The sequence below is a fragment of the Myotis myotis genome, unplaced genomic scaffold (assembly GCF_014108235.1).
Source record: "Myotis myotis isolate mMyoMyo1 unplaced genomic scaffold, mMyoMyo1.p scaffold_m19_p_1, whole genome shotgun sequence".
In the NCBI taxonomy this organism is placed as follows: Eukaryota; Metazoa; Chordata; class Mammalia; order Chiroptera; family Vespertilionidae; genus Myotis; species Myotis myotis.
The window spans coordinates 117205613-117221986 of record NW_023416313.1 but is presented as its reverse complement, the minus strand read 5'-3'; the positions used below and the strand labels follow the sequence as shown (position 1 = coordinate 117221986).

Here is a 16374-nt window from a genome sequence, read left to right as displayed (position 1 = left end):
CGTATAGTATGTTGAAAAATAAGTGCTACAAAAAGGGGTGGGTAGCAGTTTGCAGAATGTATTTATTTATTTTTAAATATATTTTTATTGATTTCAGAGAGGAAGGGAGAGGGAGAGAGAGATAGAAACATCAATGATGAGAGAGAATCACTGATAGGCAGCCTCCTGCACGCCTCCCACTGGGGATCGAGCCCGCAACCCCGGGCATCTGCCCTTGACTGGGACCCTGGGACCCTTTGGTCCGCAGGCCGACGCTCTATCCACTGAACCAAACTAGCCAGGGCTGCAGAATTTAAAATGTTGTCTAAGTAAGCCACATTGAGAAGCTGACATCTAAGCACAAACTTGGAGGTGAGGACAAGAGAGGGTTCTGGGCAAAAGAAACAGCTAGAGGGAAGGCCCTAAGGTGGGAATGTGGAATGTGCCTGCCGTGTTCTGGAGTAAATAGCAAAGAGGCCAGTGTGGGGAGAGCTGGTGAGCAGGACAGGGGTGGTCAGAGGGGAAAGGCAGTGAGCAGAACTTTGGAGGTCATTGTGAAGACCAGGTTTTACTCTGAGCATCACAATCATTAGCAGGTTTGAACAAAGAATTGCTGTGATCTAAGCAGGGACTCACTGATGCTTGATCATGATGGCAAATATCACATGCAAGGCCCTTAACCTGTCTGAGCTTCTCTTTCTTAATCTGTAAAATGGGATAATGCTGGACTGACAAGCTTGTTGGAGGGTCAGATGGGATGATGTGGGATTCAGGAAGGCAGTCAGTTCTGGGGGCTCCTCTCATCCTCCCTGCCCTAAGTTCTACAGCACTCAGAACCCCAGCCTCTCCTCCAGGCTGAACTGCTCACAAGTCACAACACACAGAAGTCAAGGAGAGTCACCAGGAGCCCTGTATGGCAAAGGCTAGCCTGGGCCTTGGATGTGGAATACTATTACTATATATATCCTGTGGAGAAAGGCTCTGACATCTGGACCTCCACAGTCAACAGCCCAGGAGGTGGGCAGCCAGCTGGAGGGGTCCAAGAACACAGTAGCCAAAGCTCCAGGGAACCTTGTGTGAGGGGGCTACAGTCCTGACTCTGCCTCCCCTACACTGATTCCCACAGCCTCTACCACACATGCCCAGGAAAAGAGGGGTACTGTTTTCTCTGTAATGTTATGTCCATCTGTAAACATCAACCTCCTCTGGGGTCCCCTGGCTCAGATAAATCAGCCTGCATTTCAAAGGAAGCTTCACCATATACTAAGGAATAATGAAACGGAAAAATAAGAATCATACAAACAGTCCTAGCTGGTTTGGCTCAGTGGATAGAGCGTCGGCCTGGGGACTGAAGGATCTTAGGTTCGATTCCAGTCAAAGGCACGTGCCCGGGTTGTGGACTTGATCCCTCGTGGGGGGCATGCAGGAGGCAGCTGATCAATGATTCTCTCTCATCATTGATGTTTCTATCTCTCTCTCCCTTTCCCTTCCTCTCTGAAATCAATAAAAATATATTTTTAAAAAAGAATCATACTAACAGCATATCTCCCCCTAGCCTTTTTTTGCTCAGTGGTTAGAGCATCAGCCTGCGTACTGGAGAGTCCTGGGTTTGATTCTGGTCAAGGGCACATACATTGGTTGCAGGCTCCTCCCTGACCTGGGTCCTGGTTGGGGCACATGCAGGAGGCAACCAATGGATGTGTTTCCCTCAGATTGATATTTCTCTCTGACTTTCCCTCTCTCGTCCACTCTCTCTAAAAATCAATGGAAAAATATCCTCAGTTGAGGATTAAAAAACAAAACAAAAAAGAGGGATTAGATTAGGTACTGAGGGTTCTTAGAGCATCTCCCACTATGACCACCACAGAAGACAGAGTCACTTCCTCATATTATTTCTATGGGAGGGAAGAACTTAGATTGCTGGGACAGAGCCTCCACCCCATGCTACCCTCCCTACATACAGAAAAACATATCTATAAGGAAAACTGAGGTGTTCAGAGAACCTAAAGCCTTTCACCCTTACCTCTTGCTTGTCTATCTCTAGCGGAACTGATCACACTTTATTATCCAGTGATGATCTGTTTTCCTCTCTCTTCTCTACTAGACCAAGTGTCTAATTCGCCATCACATATCTGCCAGTGCCCAGCTGAGGCTTAAGTTATAATAGCAGCTAACATTTATTTTCATTTCCTTTTTAAAAAAAATTTTTTTATTGATTTCAGAGAAGAAGGGAGAGGGAGAGAGAGAGAGATAGAAACATGAATGATGAGAGAGAACCATTGACCAGAGCCTCCTGCATGCCCCCTACTGGGGATAGAGCCCGCAACCTGAGCATATGCCGTTGGCTGGAATCGAACCTGTGACCCTTCAATCCAAAAGCCAACTATCCACTGAGCCAAACCAGCTAGGGCCAGCTATCATTTATTTTCTACTAAATCCTGTACTAAGCCTCTCTCAAGAATTCTCTCACTTCATTCTCAAGATAGGTACTGTCATGAGCCCCATTTTAGAGATGAGAAAAATGGATCTTGGAGAGATGAAGTAACTGGTCCAAGAACATAGAGTTCTGGTCTACTATACCTCCTCCCTTGTTGACTATGTGAATGAATAAATAAATGTATGATGTATCTTTCACAGGAAATGTGGACAGATCCCAGGAGACTTCAAAGACAGATAAGTGGGCCAGCTCTACACTGATAATAACAAGTTCCATTCTTTCTTCACCAGTCCACCATTTTACTAGGTTGGTCAGACAAGGAGAAGGCAGGACAGCTTCCTGCTGTATAGACTGTTTTCTCAGGCTGCAGACAGGCTGTATATCTCCTATGATATTATCTATATACTAGAGGCCCAGTGCAAGAATTCATGCACGGGTGGGGTCCTAGGCCTGGCTGGTGATCAGGGCTGATCAGGGCTGGGCCAATTGGGTCTTGCCAGCCTGGGGGAGGAACAGGGGGAGGGACCTCGGGCTGATCAGGGCCTGCTGGCCGGGGGAGCGGGGTGGGGGGGAGAGAAACAGGGCATGGGAGGTTGGCTGCAGGCCCCGAGGAGGGAGCTGGCCCTCCGCCCTGCTGGGAAAGGGGCTGCGTTCACCACCGCTCACCTCTGGTTCCCTGTCTCAGCCTGGGGCCCAAAGGCCCTGGTGAGGTCAGGAGAGGAGGCGATGGTTGCCAGGCAGGGCGTGGAAGGAACGGATGCCAAATACTGACACCAGCACCCAGCCACTGCGCGGTTCCTTACCTCTCCCCCACACTCCTTCCCTCACTGCCACTGCAGTGGTTGGGCGGTGGGCCGATCAGGGCCTGCTGGCCGGGGGCAGGAACAGGGCATGGGAGGTTGGCCGCAGGCCCTGAGAAGGGAGCCGTCCCTCGGCCTCCCCAGGGGCCATGTCCACTGCCACCCACCCCCAGTTCCCCATCCCAGCCAGGGACCCAAAGACCCTGGCGGGGTTGGGAGAGGAGGCGACGGTCACTGGACTGGGCGCAGAAGGACTGGATGCCGGATGCTGACGCTGCTGGCCAGCCACAGGAGGTTGGCTGTGGGAGCGCACTGACCACCTGGGGGCAGCTCCTGCGTTGAGCATCTGCCCCCGTGTGGTCAGTGCACGTCATAATGACTGGTTGACCGGTCATTCCTGTTGTTCCGGTTGTTCAGTTGTAACGGTTGCTTAGGCTTTTATATATGTACTAGAGGCCCGGTGCATGAAATTCATGCACGGAGGGGTTCCTCAGCCTGGCCTGCACCCTCTCCAATCTGGGACACCTTGGGGGATGTCCAACTGCCAGTTCAGGCCCGATCCCAAACTGGCAGTCGGACATCCCTCTCGCAATCTGGGATGACTGGCTCCTAACCACTTGCCTCCTTGCCTGCCTAATCGCCCCTAACCCCTCTGTCTGCTGGCCTGATTGCCCCTACCTTGCCCCCCTGCCTGCCTGATTGTCCCTAACCTCTCTGCCTGCCGCCTGATGGCTCCTAACTGCCTCTGCCTGCCTGCCTGATCACCCCTAACTGCCCTCCCCTGCCAGCCTGATCTCGCTCCCAACTGCCCTCCCCTGCCGGCCTGATCTTGCCTCCAACTGCCCTCCCCCTCTGGCCTAGTTGCTCCCAACTGCCCTCCCTGCTGGCCTTATCTCACCCCCAACTGCACTCCCCTGCCGGCCTGATTGCCTCTAACTGCCTCTGCCTCAGCCCCCACCACCATGGCTTTGTCTGGAAGGAAGTCGGACGTCTGGAAGATGGTCAGTTGACTCAGTTTAATTAGCATATTACTCTTTTATTATATAGATAGATTATATAGGATAGGATTGCTTAAATGGGGGGGGGGGCGGGAAGCCTTTTTCAACAGGAGGAGATGCTCTTGACAGACAAAAAATACATAATCCTTATATCTGGACTGATAGCCAGCCATATGCACCATACTGCCAAACCGGTCATTAAAAAATTGAACCATTTTCGGCTGGCGAGGCCCAGAGAAAAAGAGAGGCAAGAGCTGATCAGCAGGTCAGACCCTGATACTCTCTCCAGGCCTCACCAGCAGCCTGGGATGGCTGCTGATCAGCCCCACCTCTCTCTCTCTGAGAGGTCAGCAGTTCAGCCTGCTCACCAGTCCCCACCCACTCAAGCCTGCTGCGCGTACAGCCTGGTGTTCGGTCATCCCTTCGGTTATTTTGGACATTACGGACCCTGGCTCTTTATATATATAGAGTAGAATATAATCATTTAAAAATGTAATGACTGTTCCTAATTCAAGAGCTATACAAAAACAGGCAGTAGGCTGGATATAGCCTCCTGGATCTAGTTTTCTGTCACTTGCCCTACAGCACAATATCCTTGTTACCTAAAATTCCATTGACAATCATTTTTTAAACCCAGTCATAAAATCTATTAAATATTTCTTTTACATGTTCTCAGTCATCATTTGTTTTTTTTCTAGCTTCCCCTTATCTATCTTAATCACATTATTTCTTCTACTTTAATTTAGTGAATGATTAAAATTACAAATGAGACCTTTTCATTCAAAGTTCCATCTTCTTTTCTTTGTGATATCTTTAGCAAAAGTACTTTTTGAGAGAGGTTGGACAATGTAGGTAATAAACAGTGTATTAGAAAACCTGCAGTGAGTAAGCCATAGGAAATTTGCAATATAGGGAAAGCAGCTTAATTTAAATAAAAGCACATATATATATTAAAAAATTGAGCCACTTTCTTACACCTTACACCAAACAGCTGTTGCCCTAAAAACCCCTCCTCAGCCTTCACCTTAGGTTCTGCCTTCGCAGTTCACCCAAATTAGGTACTGATTGGTTGGTTTCTATTGCCAGTCAGTGTCAAAAGCTCCACCTCCTAGACAGACATTGGCTCCTTGCAATTCACCCAGATTTGGTCCTGATTGGTCGGTTTCTATGCCAGTCAGCATCAAAAGCCCTGCCTCTTAGGCAGCCATTGGCTCCTCGCAATTCACCCAGATTTGGTTCTGATTGGTCAGTTTCAATGCCAGTCAGTATCGCTGGGCCTATCTCTGGGCCTGATCATAGAGGTGGGGCTGATCAGCAGCCACCCCAGGCTACTGGTGAGCGGGCTGAACTGCTGACCTCTGGGAGAGAGAGATAGAGAGAGAGAGAGAGGCTTGGCTGCTGGCGAGGCCTGGAGAGAGAAGCAAGGTCTGATCACCCTGCTTCTCTCTCTGGGCCTCATCAGCTGCTGCTGCTGCTGCTGCTGATCAGCCCCGCCTCTCTCTCTCTCTCTTCAAGAGATCAGCAGTTCAGCCCACTTGTCTGCTGCACGAGCAGCCTGGCGTTCAGTCGAGCCTTCGGTCGTTTTGGATGTTACAAACCTGGCTCTTTATATATATACTAGAAGCCCAGTGCACAAAAATTTGTGCACTCGGGGGGTGGGGGGTGGGGTCCCTCAGCCCGGCCTGTGCCCTCTCGCAATCTGGGACCCCTCAAGGGATGACCACCTGCTGGCTTAGGTCTGCTCCCCAGGGGCTTGGGCCTAAGCTGGTTTAATCAGACATCCCTCTGGTAGCCTGGCAGCCCTCGGGGGATGTCCACTTGCCAGTGGGGAACAGACCTAAGCTGTAGTCGGACATCCTTAGCGCTGCTGAGGAGGCAGGAGAGGCTCCCACCACCAGTATAGCTCATGTACTGGCAGCCATCAGCCTGGCTTGTGGCTGAGCAGAGCTCCCCCATGTGGGGGTACTGCTGGGATGCCTGGCCAGCCTGGGTGAGGGGCTGATGGCTGTTTGCAGCTGGTCACACCCCATTCAGGGTGGGGGTCCCCACTGGGGTGCCTGGCCAGTCTGGGTGAGGGACTGAGGGCCGTTTTCAGGCTGGCCGGCGACTGAAGCTCCCAGCCTCTCCTTTTTTTCTTTTTTATTCTGGGATTTATTTACCTTCAATAATTGAAACTTTGTTGCCGCCACTGGAGCTGAGAGCCGGGCTCCTGCTCGTTCCAGCTCTGAGGCCACGGCCTGCTGAAAGCAGGTATCTGGGGTTTGTTTAGCTTCTATAATTGAAACTTTGTTGCTTTCGGAGCTCAGAGCCATGCCACGGCAGGCGGGGAACCTTGGCTTCCTCCATCACTGGAGCAAGCAAGCCTCCTGCTCACTTCAGCTGCGTCGCTGCCGGTCGCCATCTTGGTTGGGTTAATTTGCATATCTTGCTGATTAGCCTATGGGAGGCATAGTGAAGGTACGGTCAATTACCATGTTTGTCTATTATTAGGTAGGATAGATATATAAAACCCTAATATGCAAATAGACCAAATGGCGGAACAACCGAACAACTGGTTGCTATGACGTGTGCTGACCACCAGGGGACACACGCAAAACATGGCGGGCATCAGCCACGGATGGATGGTGGACTAGGTGAGCGGGGGCACCAGACCAAGGCGGGGCACCAGTCACTGTCATCTGGCAAGCCTCTGGTGGTTACTGAAAATTCTTTGCTCTTGCATGCCGTGGTCCCGCCCGGCGCTTGCACCTGCTGCCGGTGCCAGAGCCACTGCTCGCACCCGCTGCTGGTGCCTGGCGCTGGCCCCAATCACTTGGTGCCGCCAGTGGGTGCGAGCGGCGGCTGCTGGTCCCAATCGCCCCTGAGGGCTTCTCCACCTCCCCCTGCTCCTGAGGGGCAATCAGGGCACCAGCTGCCGCTTGCACCCAATTGATGGTGCTGGCCCCACTCCCACCGCTGCTGGTGCCGACCCCAATCGCTCTGCACCATCAGAGGGTGTGAGTGGGGCTGGCACCATCAGCGCATGGGAGCAGCAGCGGCAGGAGTGGGTCTGCTGGTAGACAGGGGACCTGGGGCTGCAGGGGGGAGGGGCTGGGCGGGGGCCAAGACCTGCCCCTGTGCCCACCGCAGCCTTGTAGCCCACAGTTCCTTTCTTCTTCTTTTTAAAAAAAATATATTTTATTGATTGTTACAGAGAGGAAGGGAGAGGGAGAGAGAGTTAGAAACATCACTGAGAGAGAAACATCAATCAGCTGCCTCCAACACACTTCCCACTGGGTATGTGCCCACAACCAAGGTACATGCCCTTGGCCGGAATCGAACCTGGGACTCTTTTTTTTTTTTATGTTAAATTTTTTTTTAAATTAAATCTTTATTGTTCAGATTATTACATTTGTTCCTCTTTTTCCCCCCCCATAACTCCCCTCCTCCCAGTTCCCGCCCCACCCTCCGCCCTCACTCCCCACCCACTGTCCTCATCCATAGGTGCACGATTTTTGTCCAGTCTCTTCCCGCATCTCCCACACCCCTTTTCCCCCCAAGAATAGTCAGTCCATTCCCTTTCTATGTCCCTGATTCTATTATAATCACAAGTTCATTCTGTTCATCAGATTATTTATTCACTTGATTCTTAGATTCACTTGTGGATAGATGCATATTTGTTGTTCATAATTTGTATCTTTACCTTTTTCTTCCTCTTCCTCTTCTTAAAGGATACCTTTCAGCATTTCATATAATCCTGGTTTGGTGGTGATGAACTCCTTTAGCTTTTCCTTATCTGTGAAGCTCTTTATCTGACCTTCAGTTCTGAATGATAGCTTTGCTGGATAAAGTAATCTTGGTTGTAGGTTCTTGGTATTCATCACTTTGAATATTTCTTGCCACTCCCTTCTGGCCTGCAAAGTTTCTGTTGAGAAATCAGCTGACAGTCGTATGGGTATTCCCTTGTAGGTAACTGAGTTTCTTTCTCTTGCTGTTTTTAAGATTCTCTCTTTATCTTTTGCTCTTGGCATTTTAATTATGATGTGTCTTGGTGTGGTCCTCTTTAGATTCCTTTTGTTTGGGGTTCTCCGCGCTTCTTGGACCTGTAAGTCCATTTCTTTCACCAGGTGGGGGAAGTTTTCTGTCATTATTTCTTCAAATAGGTTTTCAATATCTTGCTCTCTCTCATCTTCTGGCACCCCTATAATTCTGATGTTGGTACGCTTGAAGCTGTCCCAGAGGCTCCTTACACTATCCTCACATTTTTGGATTCTATTTTCATTTTGCTTTTCCGGTTGGGTGTTTTTTGCTTCCTCGCATTTCAAATCATTGACTTGATTCTTGCGCTCCTCTGGTCTGCTGTCGGGAGTCTGTATAATATTCGTTATTTCAGTCCGTGTATGCTTAATTTCTAGTTGGTTCCCCAATATAACATCGAGGGTCTCATTAGTTTTCTTGTAGATCTCATTAAGTTTATCAGCGGCTTCTAAACAGTTCTTGAGAGACCTTAAAAGTGTGGTTCTGAACTCTATATCTTCCATTGACAATTTTGTCCTGTTTCTTTGTCTCCGCATTTTGTTATGCTTCCTTGGTGCACCCCCTAGTGGTCTTTGTGCGCAGTCTTATAGTTAAACCTTGATTGTTGTAGCTAATACCAGGGAGGGTTTGACCTCCAGGCCAAGTGGCTATGAGAATCAGCTGTGTCTCTAGGGAGGTGCTAATCTAGCCTTTGCCTGAGGCTATCCGGCAAATGCCTCTGTGCAGGGCTTGGGTGGGGCGGGTCGCACAGGATCAACAGGGTGGGCCGGAGAGAGCAGTTATGGCGGCTCTCAGTCCTGTCCCCAGGGGCTCTGCCTCTCTGAGTCCCAGCACCCGCTGCAAAGCTCGGAGAGAAAGCTGCACTCTCTCTGACTGAAGCCAGACAGTCCCGCTTCATTTGAGTCTGGGTCCCTAAAGACTCGCCTGTATCTGGAGCTCAGAGTCTGCGACTCCCTCCCGATTGGAAACGCCAACCGCGCCCTCCCCAGCCAGCCCGCTCCGCGCACTCCGCACCTCAGAATTTGACTTCAGCACTGCGCCTCCTCTGAGTGTCCGTATGAGTTTCTCTTTCCTCCTAGTTGTAGGACTTCCACTCAGCCAGCGTTCCTGTGGTTCTGGGTGATGTCCCTTCCGTTTTTTAGTTTCACTTTTGAAGTAGTTGTTCAAGGCAGCAAACTCCAGCGTTAACCTATGCCGCCATCTTGGTTCTCCCGAACCTGGGACTCTTGAGTCCACAGGCCGACGCTCTATCCACTGAGCCAAACCAGTTAGGTCCCACAGTTCCTTTCAAGGTGCACTGGGCCCCTAGTATAGATATAAAAGCCTAAGTGACTATTCGACCGTTCAACTGGTAGCTATGACATGCACTGACCACCAAGGGGCAGATGCTCAACACACAGGCATGGAAACATGGAACAGACTAATGAATCTCAGAGGGAAGCGGGGAGGGCGGGAAGAGATTAACCAAAGATCTTATATGCATACTAGAGGCCCAGTGGCTTGCGAGGATTGGGCTGAAACTGGCCGCCTGACATCCCCTGAAGAGTCCTGGATTGTGAGAGGGTGCAGGCCAGGCTGAGGGATCCCACCAGTGCATAAATCCGTGCACCGGGCCTCTAGTGATATAATAAACAGCTCCTGTCCAGAACTCCTAAAACCTTTGTAATTTCCTAAGCAATAAAAGTGCTAGGGGCAGCTTTTTGTTCTAAAGTTTAGCCTCTGACCATGTTTTCTGAGGCAGAGCTCATAAATCCCTTGAATTTCCTGGGTGATTGGAGCACTTTTTGTCCTAATGAGGCAACTCTTGGTGGGCTTCTGGGTAGCCTCAGGATGTGGTTGGTCACCAGAAAGAACAAGCCTTGATTAGAAGCTTGAAACTTTCCACCCTCCCTTCTATCTTCCAGGGAGGGGAGAGGAGAGAGACTGAGTTAACTGTCAGTCATGACCATGCCTATGTGATGAAGTCTCTCTTTGGAAAGCTTCCAGGTTGGTGAACACATACACCCCAAATCCATTGGCACAGAAGCTCCTGCACTCAGGACCCACACTTCACCCTGTGAATCTCTTCAACTAGCTGTTTATCTGTATCCTTTGTCATATCCTTTATTATATAAGAAACCAGTAAACGTGTTTCTCTGAGTTTTGGAAGCAATTTTAAATTATTGAACCTGTTGAGGGGTTCAGAGGAGAAGCACAGGTGATGTCTGAGACTTACAATTGCCATCTGAAGTGGGGACAGTCTTGTGGGACTTAGCCCTTAACTTGTGGGATCTGATGCTAACTCCAGGTAGATAGTATCGGAACTGAATTGAATGACCACAGCTGTGTCAGAGAATTGGTTAGTATGGCAAAAACTAAACAAAACCTGTGTCTGGTCCCAGAAGTATTCTGTATAAGTAGTAAAGGAGAAAAACAAGTCTTTCCTTACACTACCCTTGGAGGGGTGGTTGTAGGGGGTGGGGGTAAGTAGGGTAGTTTCTAAGGGGACACAAACCTGGATCCCTTTCCATTCTCCCACTTGAGGACATTTCCTGTAGAAAAGTTCAGCTGGTCCTGTTGTGCCCAGATTTCATGATTCCCAAGAACCCACAGGGAGCCAGCGAGTCCGATGCAAAAGCAAAGAGTCATTCATTTCAAACCTAGGTTTGGCTCCCCTGCCACACTCACCGATGCAACGGTAAGCTCCAGTGGACGAGAGAGAGAAAACTCTGTGTGGAGAGAGCTTTTATAGGGGGTTGGGGTAAGGGGAGGAGAAAAGACTGTGGGCCCTGCCGATTGGCCAGGCGCGAGTCGGTGTCTCATTACACAGGATGTGGTCATAGTGATGGCGTGCACTTCCCTTGACTATCTTCCGGGAAGAAGCTTGCTGAGCACATGGCCAAGTTAAGATGGAGGGCATAGCCCTTACCCTGGGGCAAGGTGGAGGGCGTACTCCTCGCCCTTTCATTCCCTAAAAATAGTTGATATTTACACAGGGGAGAGGAAGGTAAGTGGATGAGGGAAATAGTAAATATTTTTTTTTTTAATATATTTTATTGATTTTTCACAGAGAGGAGGGGGGAGAGATAGAGAGTTAGAAACATCGATGAGAGAGAAACATCGATCAGCTGCCTCCTGCACATCTCCTACTGGGGATGTGCCTGCAACCAAGGTACATGCCCTTGACCGGAATTGAACCTGGGACCTTTCAGTCCGCAGGCCGACGCTCTATCCACTGAGCCAAACCGGCTTCGGCGGGAAATAGTAAATATTTACTAAATGCCTATTGTGTGCTGGTACTGTTAGTGCCAGAAATAAACAGTGAGCAAAACAGACCCTACTCATGCCCCTGTGTAGCTTACAATCTAGTGGGAGGGACAGGCACAAATAAATAACCACCTAGTCACGTGTGTACTACAATCTGCAATAGGTTTTATGAAGTAAAAGGTATAGGCTAATAATGAGTTTATGTGTGGGGAAGGGTGCTGATCCAACCTAGTATGAAGAGAGGCCACTCCAAAGGGGCATCTGAGCTTGAATTTGAAGGATACTAGGAGTTAACTAGGTGATAAGGGCATGAGCTAAGAGCATACCAGGAAGAAGGAACATCTGGTGCAAAGGCCCTGAGGCAGGAGGAATAAGGGAAGTCTGAGGAACTGAAAAGCCATTAGGAGGACTGGAATGCATGGGGGTGGGCAAAAGAAGGGGTGGGACCAAGAGGCCAAATTAAGAATTTGGGCCTTTATGTAAAATAATTTAAGGATTTTCAACATAAAGTTTCATAACAATTTTGTCCTCTTTAAATAGATCTCTGGTTACAACATGAACAAAAGACCAATGAGCAGCCCTGTACTAGTCCAGAGCAAGGAATGGTAGCGGCTGGATTCGGTGGTAGCAGAGATGAACAAAGCCAGAGAGGAGAATGCATAGTTTGTGAAGAGTGCAGCCACCTCCCCCATGGCTGATGGCTGTATTGATGAACTTCTTCATTCACTTAACAAATGCTTGATGCTCAGGTTCAAGTCCCAGCTTAGGCCCTAAACCTGTCTGGGCATCAAGGGGCAAGGCCTAAAAGAAGCAGAGCTCAGCTAGTGTGGGGGACAGCTGCGCGGCTGGTTCTTCAGAAGAGAACCCCTCCGCGGCCCTACCACTAGAGCACTCCCGCGCAGAAGCAGGCTCACATTCCATCTCCTCCCTCCTCCCTCCTCCCCGGTCTGCACCAGGTGTGCTTCCCAAAATTGCCCTCCAGGGAAGTGAAGGAGTTAAGTTTCCGGCTCCCCTTACGGGAGTTTACTTGGAAAGTTTACGGGAGTTTCCAACACAAATCTCGATGCTGTCAGACAGAGAAGCCGCGGGGCACGGCCCCGACATCCCAAGCCTGGCTCCCTAGTTCCTGGACGCCGGCCGACCAGGAAGCACGGGTACCAGGAAGAAGCAGAAGGCAGAGGAGTGCCGGCAGGAGGGCGGAGCGGACCTCTGTTACGTGCAGGATCACGCCCCTTGGGGAGGGCGCTGCGCCTGCGCCGGAACGGCCATCTCGCTCCCGGAAGTGGAGGGTGTGCCAGGAGAGAGCCGCTGGGTCTCGGTGCCCAGAGGCAGAAGCGCTCGCGAAGCTCGCCCGTCAGCCCCCGACTGCCATGTCAGCCTTTGACACCAACCCCTTCGCGGACCCAATGGACGTAAACCCCTTCCAGGTAGAGCTTCCAACACATCGCGCGCTCCAGTGCCGGAGGCCGCCGCCCGGCCTTTTCCCCAGTGCCAGGAGACGTGGCGGGGGAGGGACGGGCCGACTGCCCAATGGGAGAGCGGGCTCTCCAGGCTGGCCTGTCGTAGCGTGTGGGGGGCGGCACCAGCAGCAGGTGGAAGGCTGGGCGCTGGTAGCCTGAGAAGAGCTGCGACCCTCTAACTGCCCAGACAGAGCCCCTCTGACCGGGTGCCCCGGGGAAAGGGACTGGAGCAGACTGGAGGTTCCTCGAGTGTCAGAGAGTAATGGCTTCACCTACCACAGGTGCTCGGTGAAGTGTGACTACCACAATCCTGCAGTCTTGGTTTGAGTGAGTCACGTTAGGAGAGGGGTGACAGCAGCACAATGAAGAGGTGGAAGGCTTAGTGGGATGGAGAAATGTGGAGATCCCAAGACAACCCCGTCTCCTCTCCCCCAACAGCCAAACTAGCGTTTAAGGTATAAGAGGACCCCAGAGATTTGTCAGGAAAGGAAAGCTAGGGAGAGAGTGAGAAGCTGAAATACGGCCTTGATAAGAATGATACACTTTGGCCCGGCCAGTGTTGCACAGTGGTTGACCATCGGACCCAGCACCAGGAGGTCACCGGTTCCATTCTCATTGGGGCGCATGCCTGGCCTGCGGGCTCCATCCCCGGTGGGGGGCAGTCAGGAGGCAGCCCACCAATGTTGCTGTTTCTCTCTCATCCATGTGTCTATCTCTCTTTCCCTCTCCCTTCTCTAAAATCAATAAAAACATTAAAAAAAGAAGTACACACTTTGGCCAAGAGTCTGCTTTGGACTGGATTGGCTAGATAGGAGAGCCCAGGTTAGGGAGGGAAGAGAAGTGAGAGAGCTCTGAGGGTCTTGATGTTGGTCTGATGGACCTGTAGGTGGTGGCAGGGTAGTTGAGATGCAGTGACCTATGAGTTGACCTCACATTTTAATCAAACGATGGAGGAAGAAAGAGTCTTCCTACTTAAAGCCAAAACTTTTACGCCTTTGAGCTAAGGGGATAGGGGCTCTCTTTTTCCATGATGAAATGCTGGGACTCCTGTTAGTGCCCAAGCTCCTGTGCCTCTTGTTTCACGTCTGCTTAAAACCAGTTCTAGGAAACCTTACTTGTGTTCACTGGTGATTTATGAGCCCTGAGGTTTCTGCTCTGTGAGGATGTCACCAGGCACATTAGTAATTCATCCTGCTTGGACTTTGGTAGTTGTCAGCTTCATAGTTTCTTGGAGGTGTAGGGGAAGTTTTTGGAGGGGTCCTTCCTGCAGCTAACAGCATGAGCTTTCTCACCTTGAATCTCCTCAAGGACCAAAGCCAACCCAAAAGAGACTAGAACAAATTTACTATACGTTGTCAGGAAACTCAACATTTTATGCTTCTTTCATGGTCTCAAGGTACCTTAGCTAATGGGGACCCTCAAGGCAATTTGTTAACGTGTTCTTTGTAACATCAGGGAGTTCTTGTATCTTAATACTTCCTGACAGGACCGTTAGCAGGACCTTGTCTCTTAGGTGATTCAGTCATCTCTGTTAGTTGAGTAAAGAAAGAGCATTTGGCCCTAGCCGTTTTGGTTCAGTGGATAGAGCATCAGCCTGGGCACCAAGGAGTCGCAGGTTTGATTCAGGGTCGGGGCTCATGAGGAGGCAACCAATTGATGTGTTTCTAAACACATCGATGTTTCTCTCTGTCTTTCCTTCTCTCTCCTACTCGACCTAAAAAATCAATGGAAAAATATCCTCAGTAAGGATTAACAAAAAACACAAACAAAAAAGAATATTTGCATTTTATTTGCCAGTGTCTTCTGGTAACTGTTTTTGCTTTAATTACAAAACTGCTGTATAATACTGGAGTTTGAGTTTTCATAAGGATCTAGTAGGCTTTTGGTGTGTGTGCTGTGTAATCATTCGCTTTTTTTTTTTTTGTCCTGTCAGAAACAGAAGTAAAATATCTGTTGCTATCTGATAGAGGTGGTCAGCTTGTCCCCACGGCTAGTAGTGGGCAAGATAGTTGGCCTGAGTTCAGCTTTGTATTAGTACTAGCTTGAAAGTATTAAACTACATCTTCACCCCCAGAAATGATTGTGCAAACGGTGGTAGAAGAAACTTCTGCATTCAAGCAAGACAATCTGCCCATCAGGCAATCCCAGAATATGGCAGGATAGGAAACAGCTGTGGGCCTGTGAAGAGCAACATCTGGTTGGGGAATTCTTTGAAGGAAGAAGAGAGTTGGCTGGCTATGATTCTTCTTCATACTCTGGGCTGGTTTCCCTCTTGGTGCACAGTTGTGTGGGGAGAAGGAGCTTTGGAAGTGAGGCCCCCAAGCTCCTTCTGGAGCTGCTCTCCCTCTCCTTGTAATGGCAGGATCTGGTTCCCTGACTGCCAGGGCTGGGACAGTGGAGGGTGCAAGCCTTTGGGTGACAGGGTGTGAGCCCAGCTTCATTACCCATGGTGTTGGCACAGAACTCAGGAGGGAGGTGAAGGCCAGCCTTCAAAACAGAGTCCTTTGTTTCTATCACCTGATGGTGGGTTGTGAAAATATATTTAGCATCCAGAGTCCATGGTGGACTATTAAAGCTGGGAATATCCTCAGAAGTCTGTTCTAACCCCTTCAGTTAGAGATGAGAAAAACAAGAACCCAATGAGGATGGGACATGCCTGAGTCACTGGATAATTTGCAGCAAGAAGGAGCCCAGACCTGGATCTCATTCCTAGAACAGTGTTTTTCTAAAGGTTTTTAAGCTCAGATATTGTCTTAAACTGCTCTGGGGTTATTTAGCCAGCCAAGGAAAAAAATGTTATGTCATCATCACCACCACCATCCTTAAAATGAGAGTACTGCCTGGCTGGTGTGGCTCAGTGGTTGAGCATTGATCTATGAACCAAGAGTTCCCTGGTTCGATTCCCGGTCATGTGCCTTGCCCAGGTTTCGGGCTCAATCCCCAGTAGGGGGCGTACAGGAGGCAGCCGATTGCTGTTTCTCATCGATGTTTCTGTCTCTATCCCTCTCCCTTCCTCTCTAAAATCAATAAAAAAAAAAAAAACATTTTAAAAAATGAGAGTACTGATAGGGGTGAAAGTAACAAATTAGCATTAGCAGAGCTATTTTTTCCCCCCAGTGTGTGGTGCTGGAATAATTGCCTTATGCTTTTTAAAAAATATATATTTTTAAATTGATTTCAGAGAGGAAGGGAGAGGGAGAGAGAGATAGAAACATCAATGATGAGAGAGAATCATTGATCAGCCGTCTCCTGCACGCCCCACATTGAGCTGGCAACCCGGGAATTGAACTGTGACTTCTTGGTTCATAGGTTGACGCTCAACCATGCCAGCTGGGCAAGACAGTACTTTTAAAGTAGTGTATGGTCTGAGTAATAAGTTTTTGGGAATCACTACATATTTCTTTTTTTTGAAGATTGATAAGGCTTGTGAATTTGTT

General features: G+C 49.6%; 1 protein-coding gene across 4 annotated transcripts in view; it reads left to right on the top strand.

The window, feature by feature from the left end:
- Nucleotides 1–10691: 10691 nt before the first annotated feature.
- Nucleotides 10692–16374, top strand: part of SCAMP2 (secretory carrier membrane protein 2) — a 34559-nt gene continuing 28876 nt past the window's right edge. The window contains exons 1-2 of one of the 4 annotated variants that reach the window (XM_036349163.1): nucleotides 10692–10908; nucleotides 12018–12904. Coding sequence is in view for 2 of the 4 variants with exons in the window: in XM_036349145.1 (XP_036205038.1) it covers nucleotides 12848–12904 (57 nt within the window). In the remaining 2 variants the exon portion in view is untranslated. The remainder of the gene's footprint in view (nucleotides 10909–12017; nucleotides 12905–16374) is intronic. The other 3 variants (XM_036349173.1, XM_036349145.1, XM_036349154.1) reach the window with 3 other exon arrangements.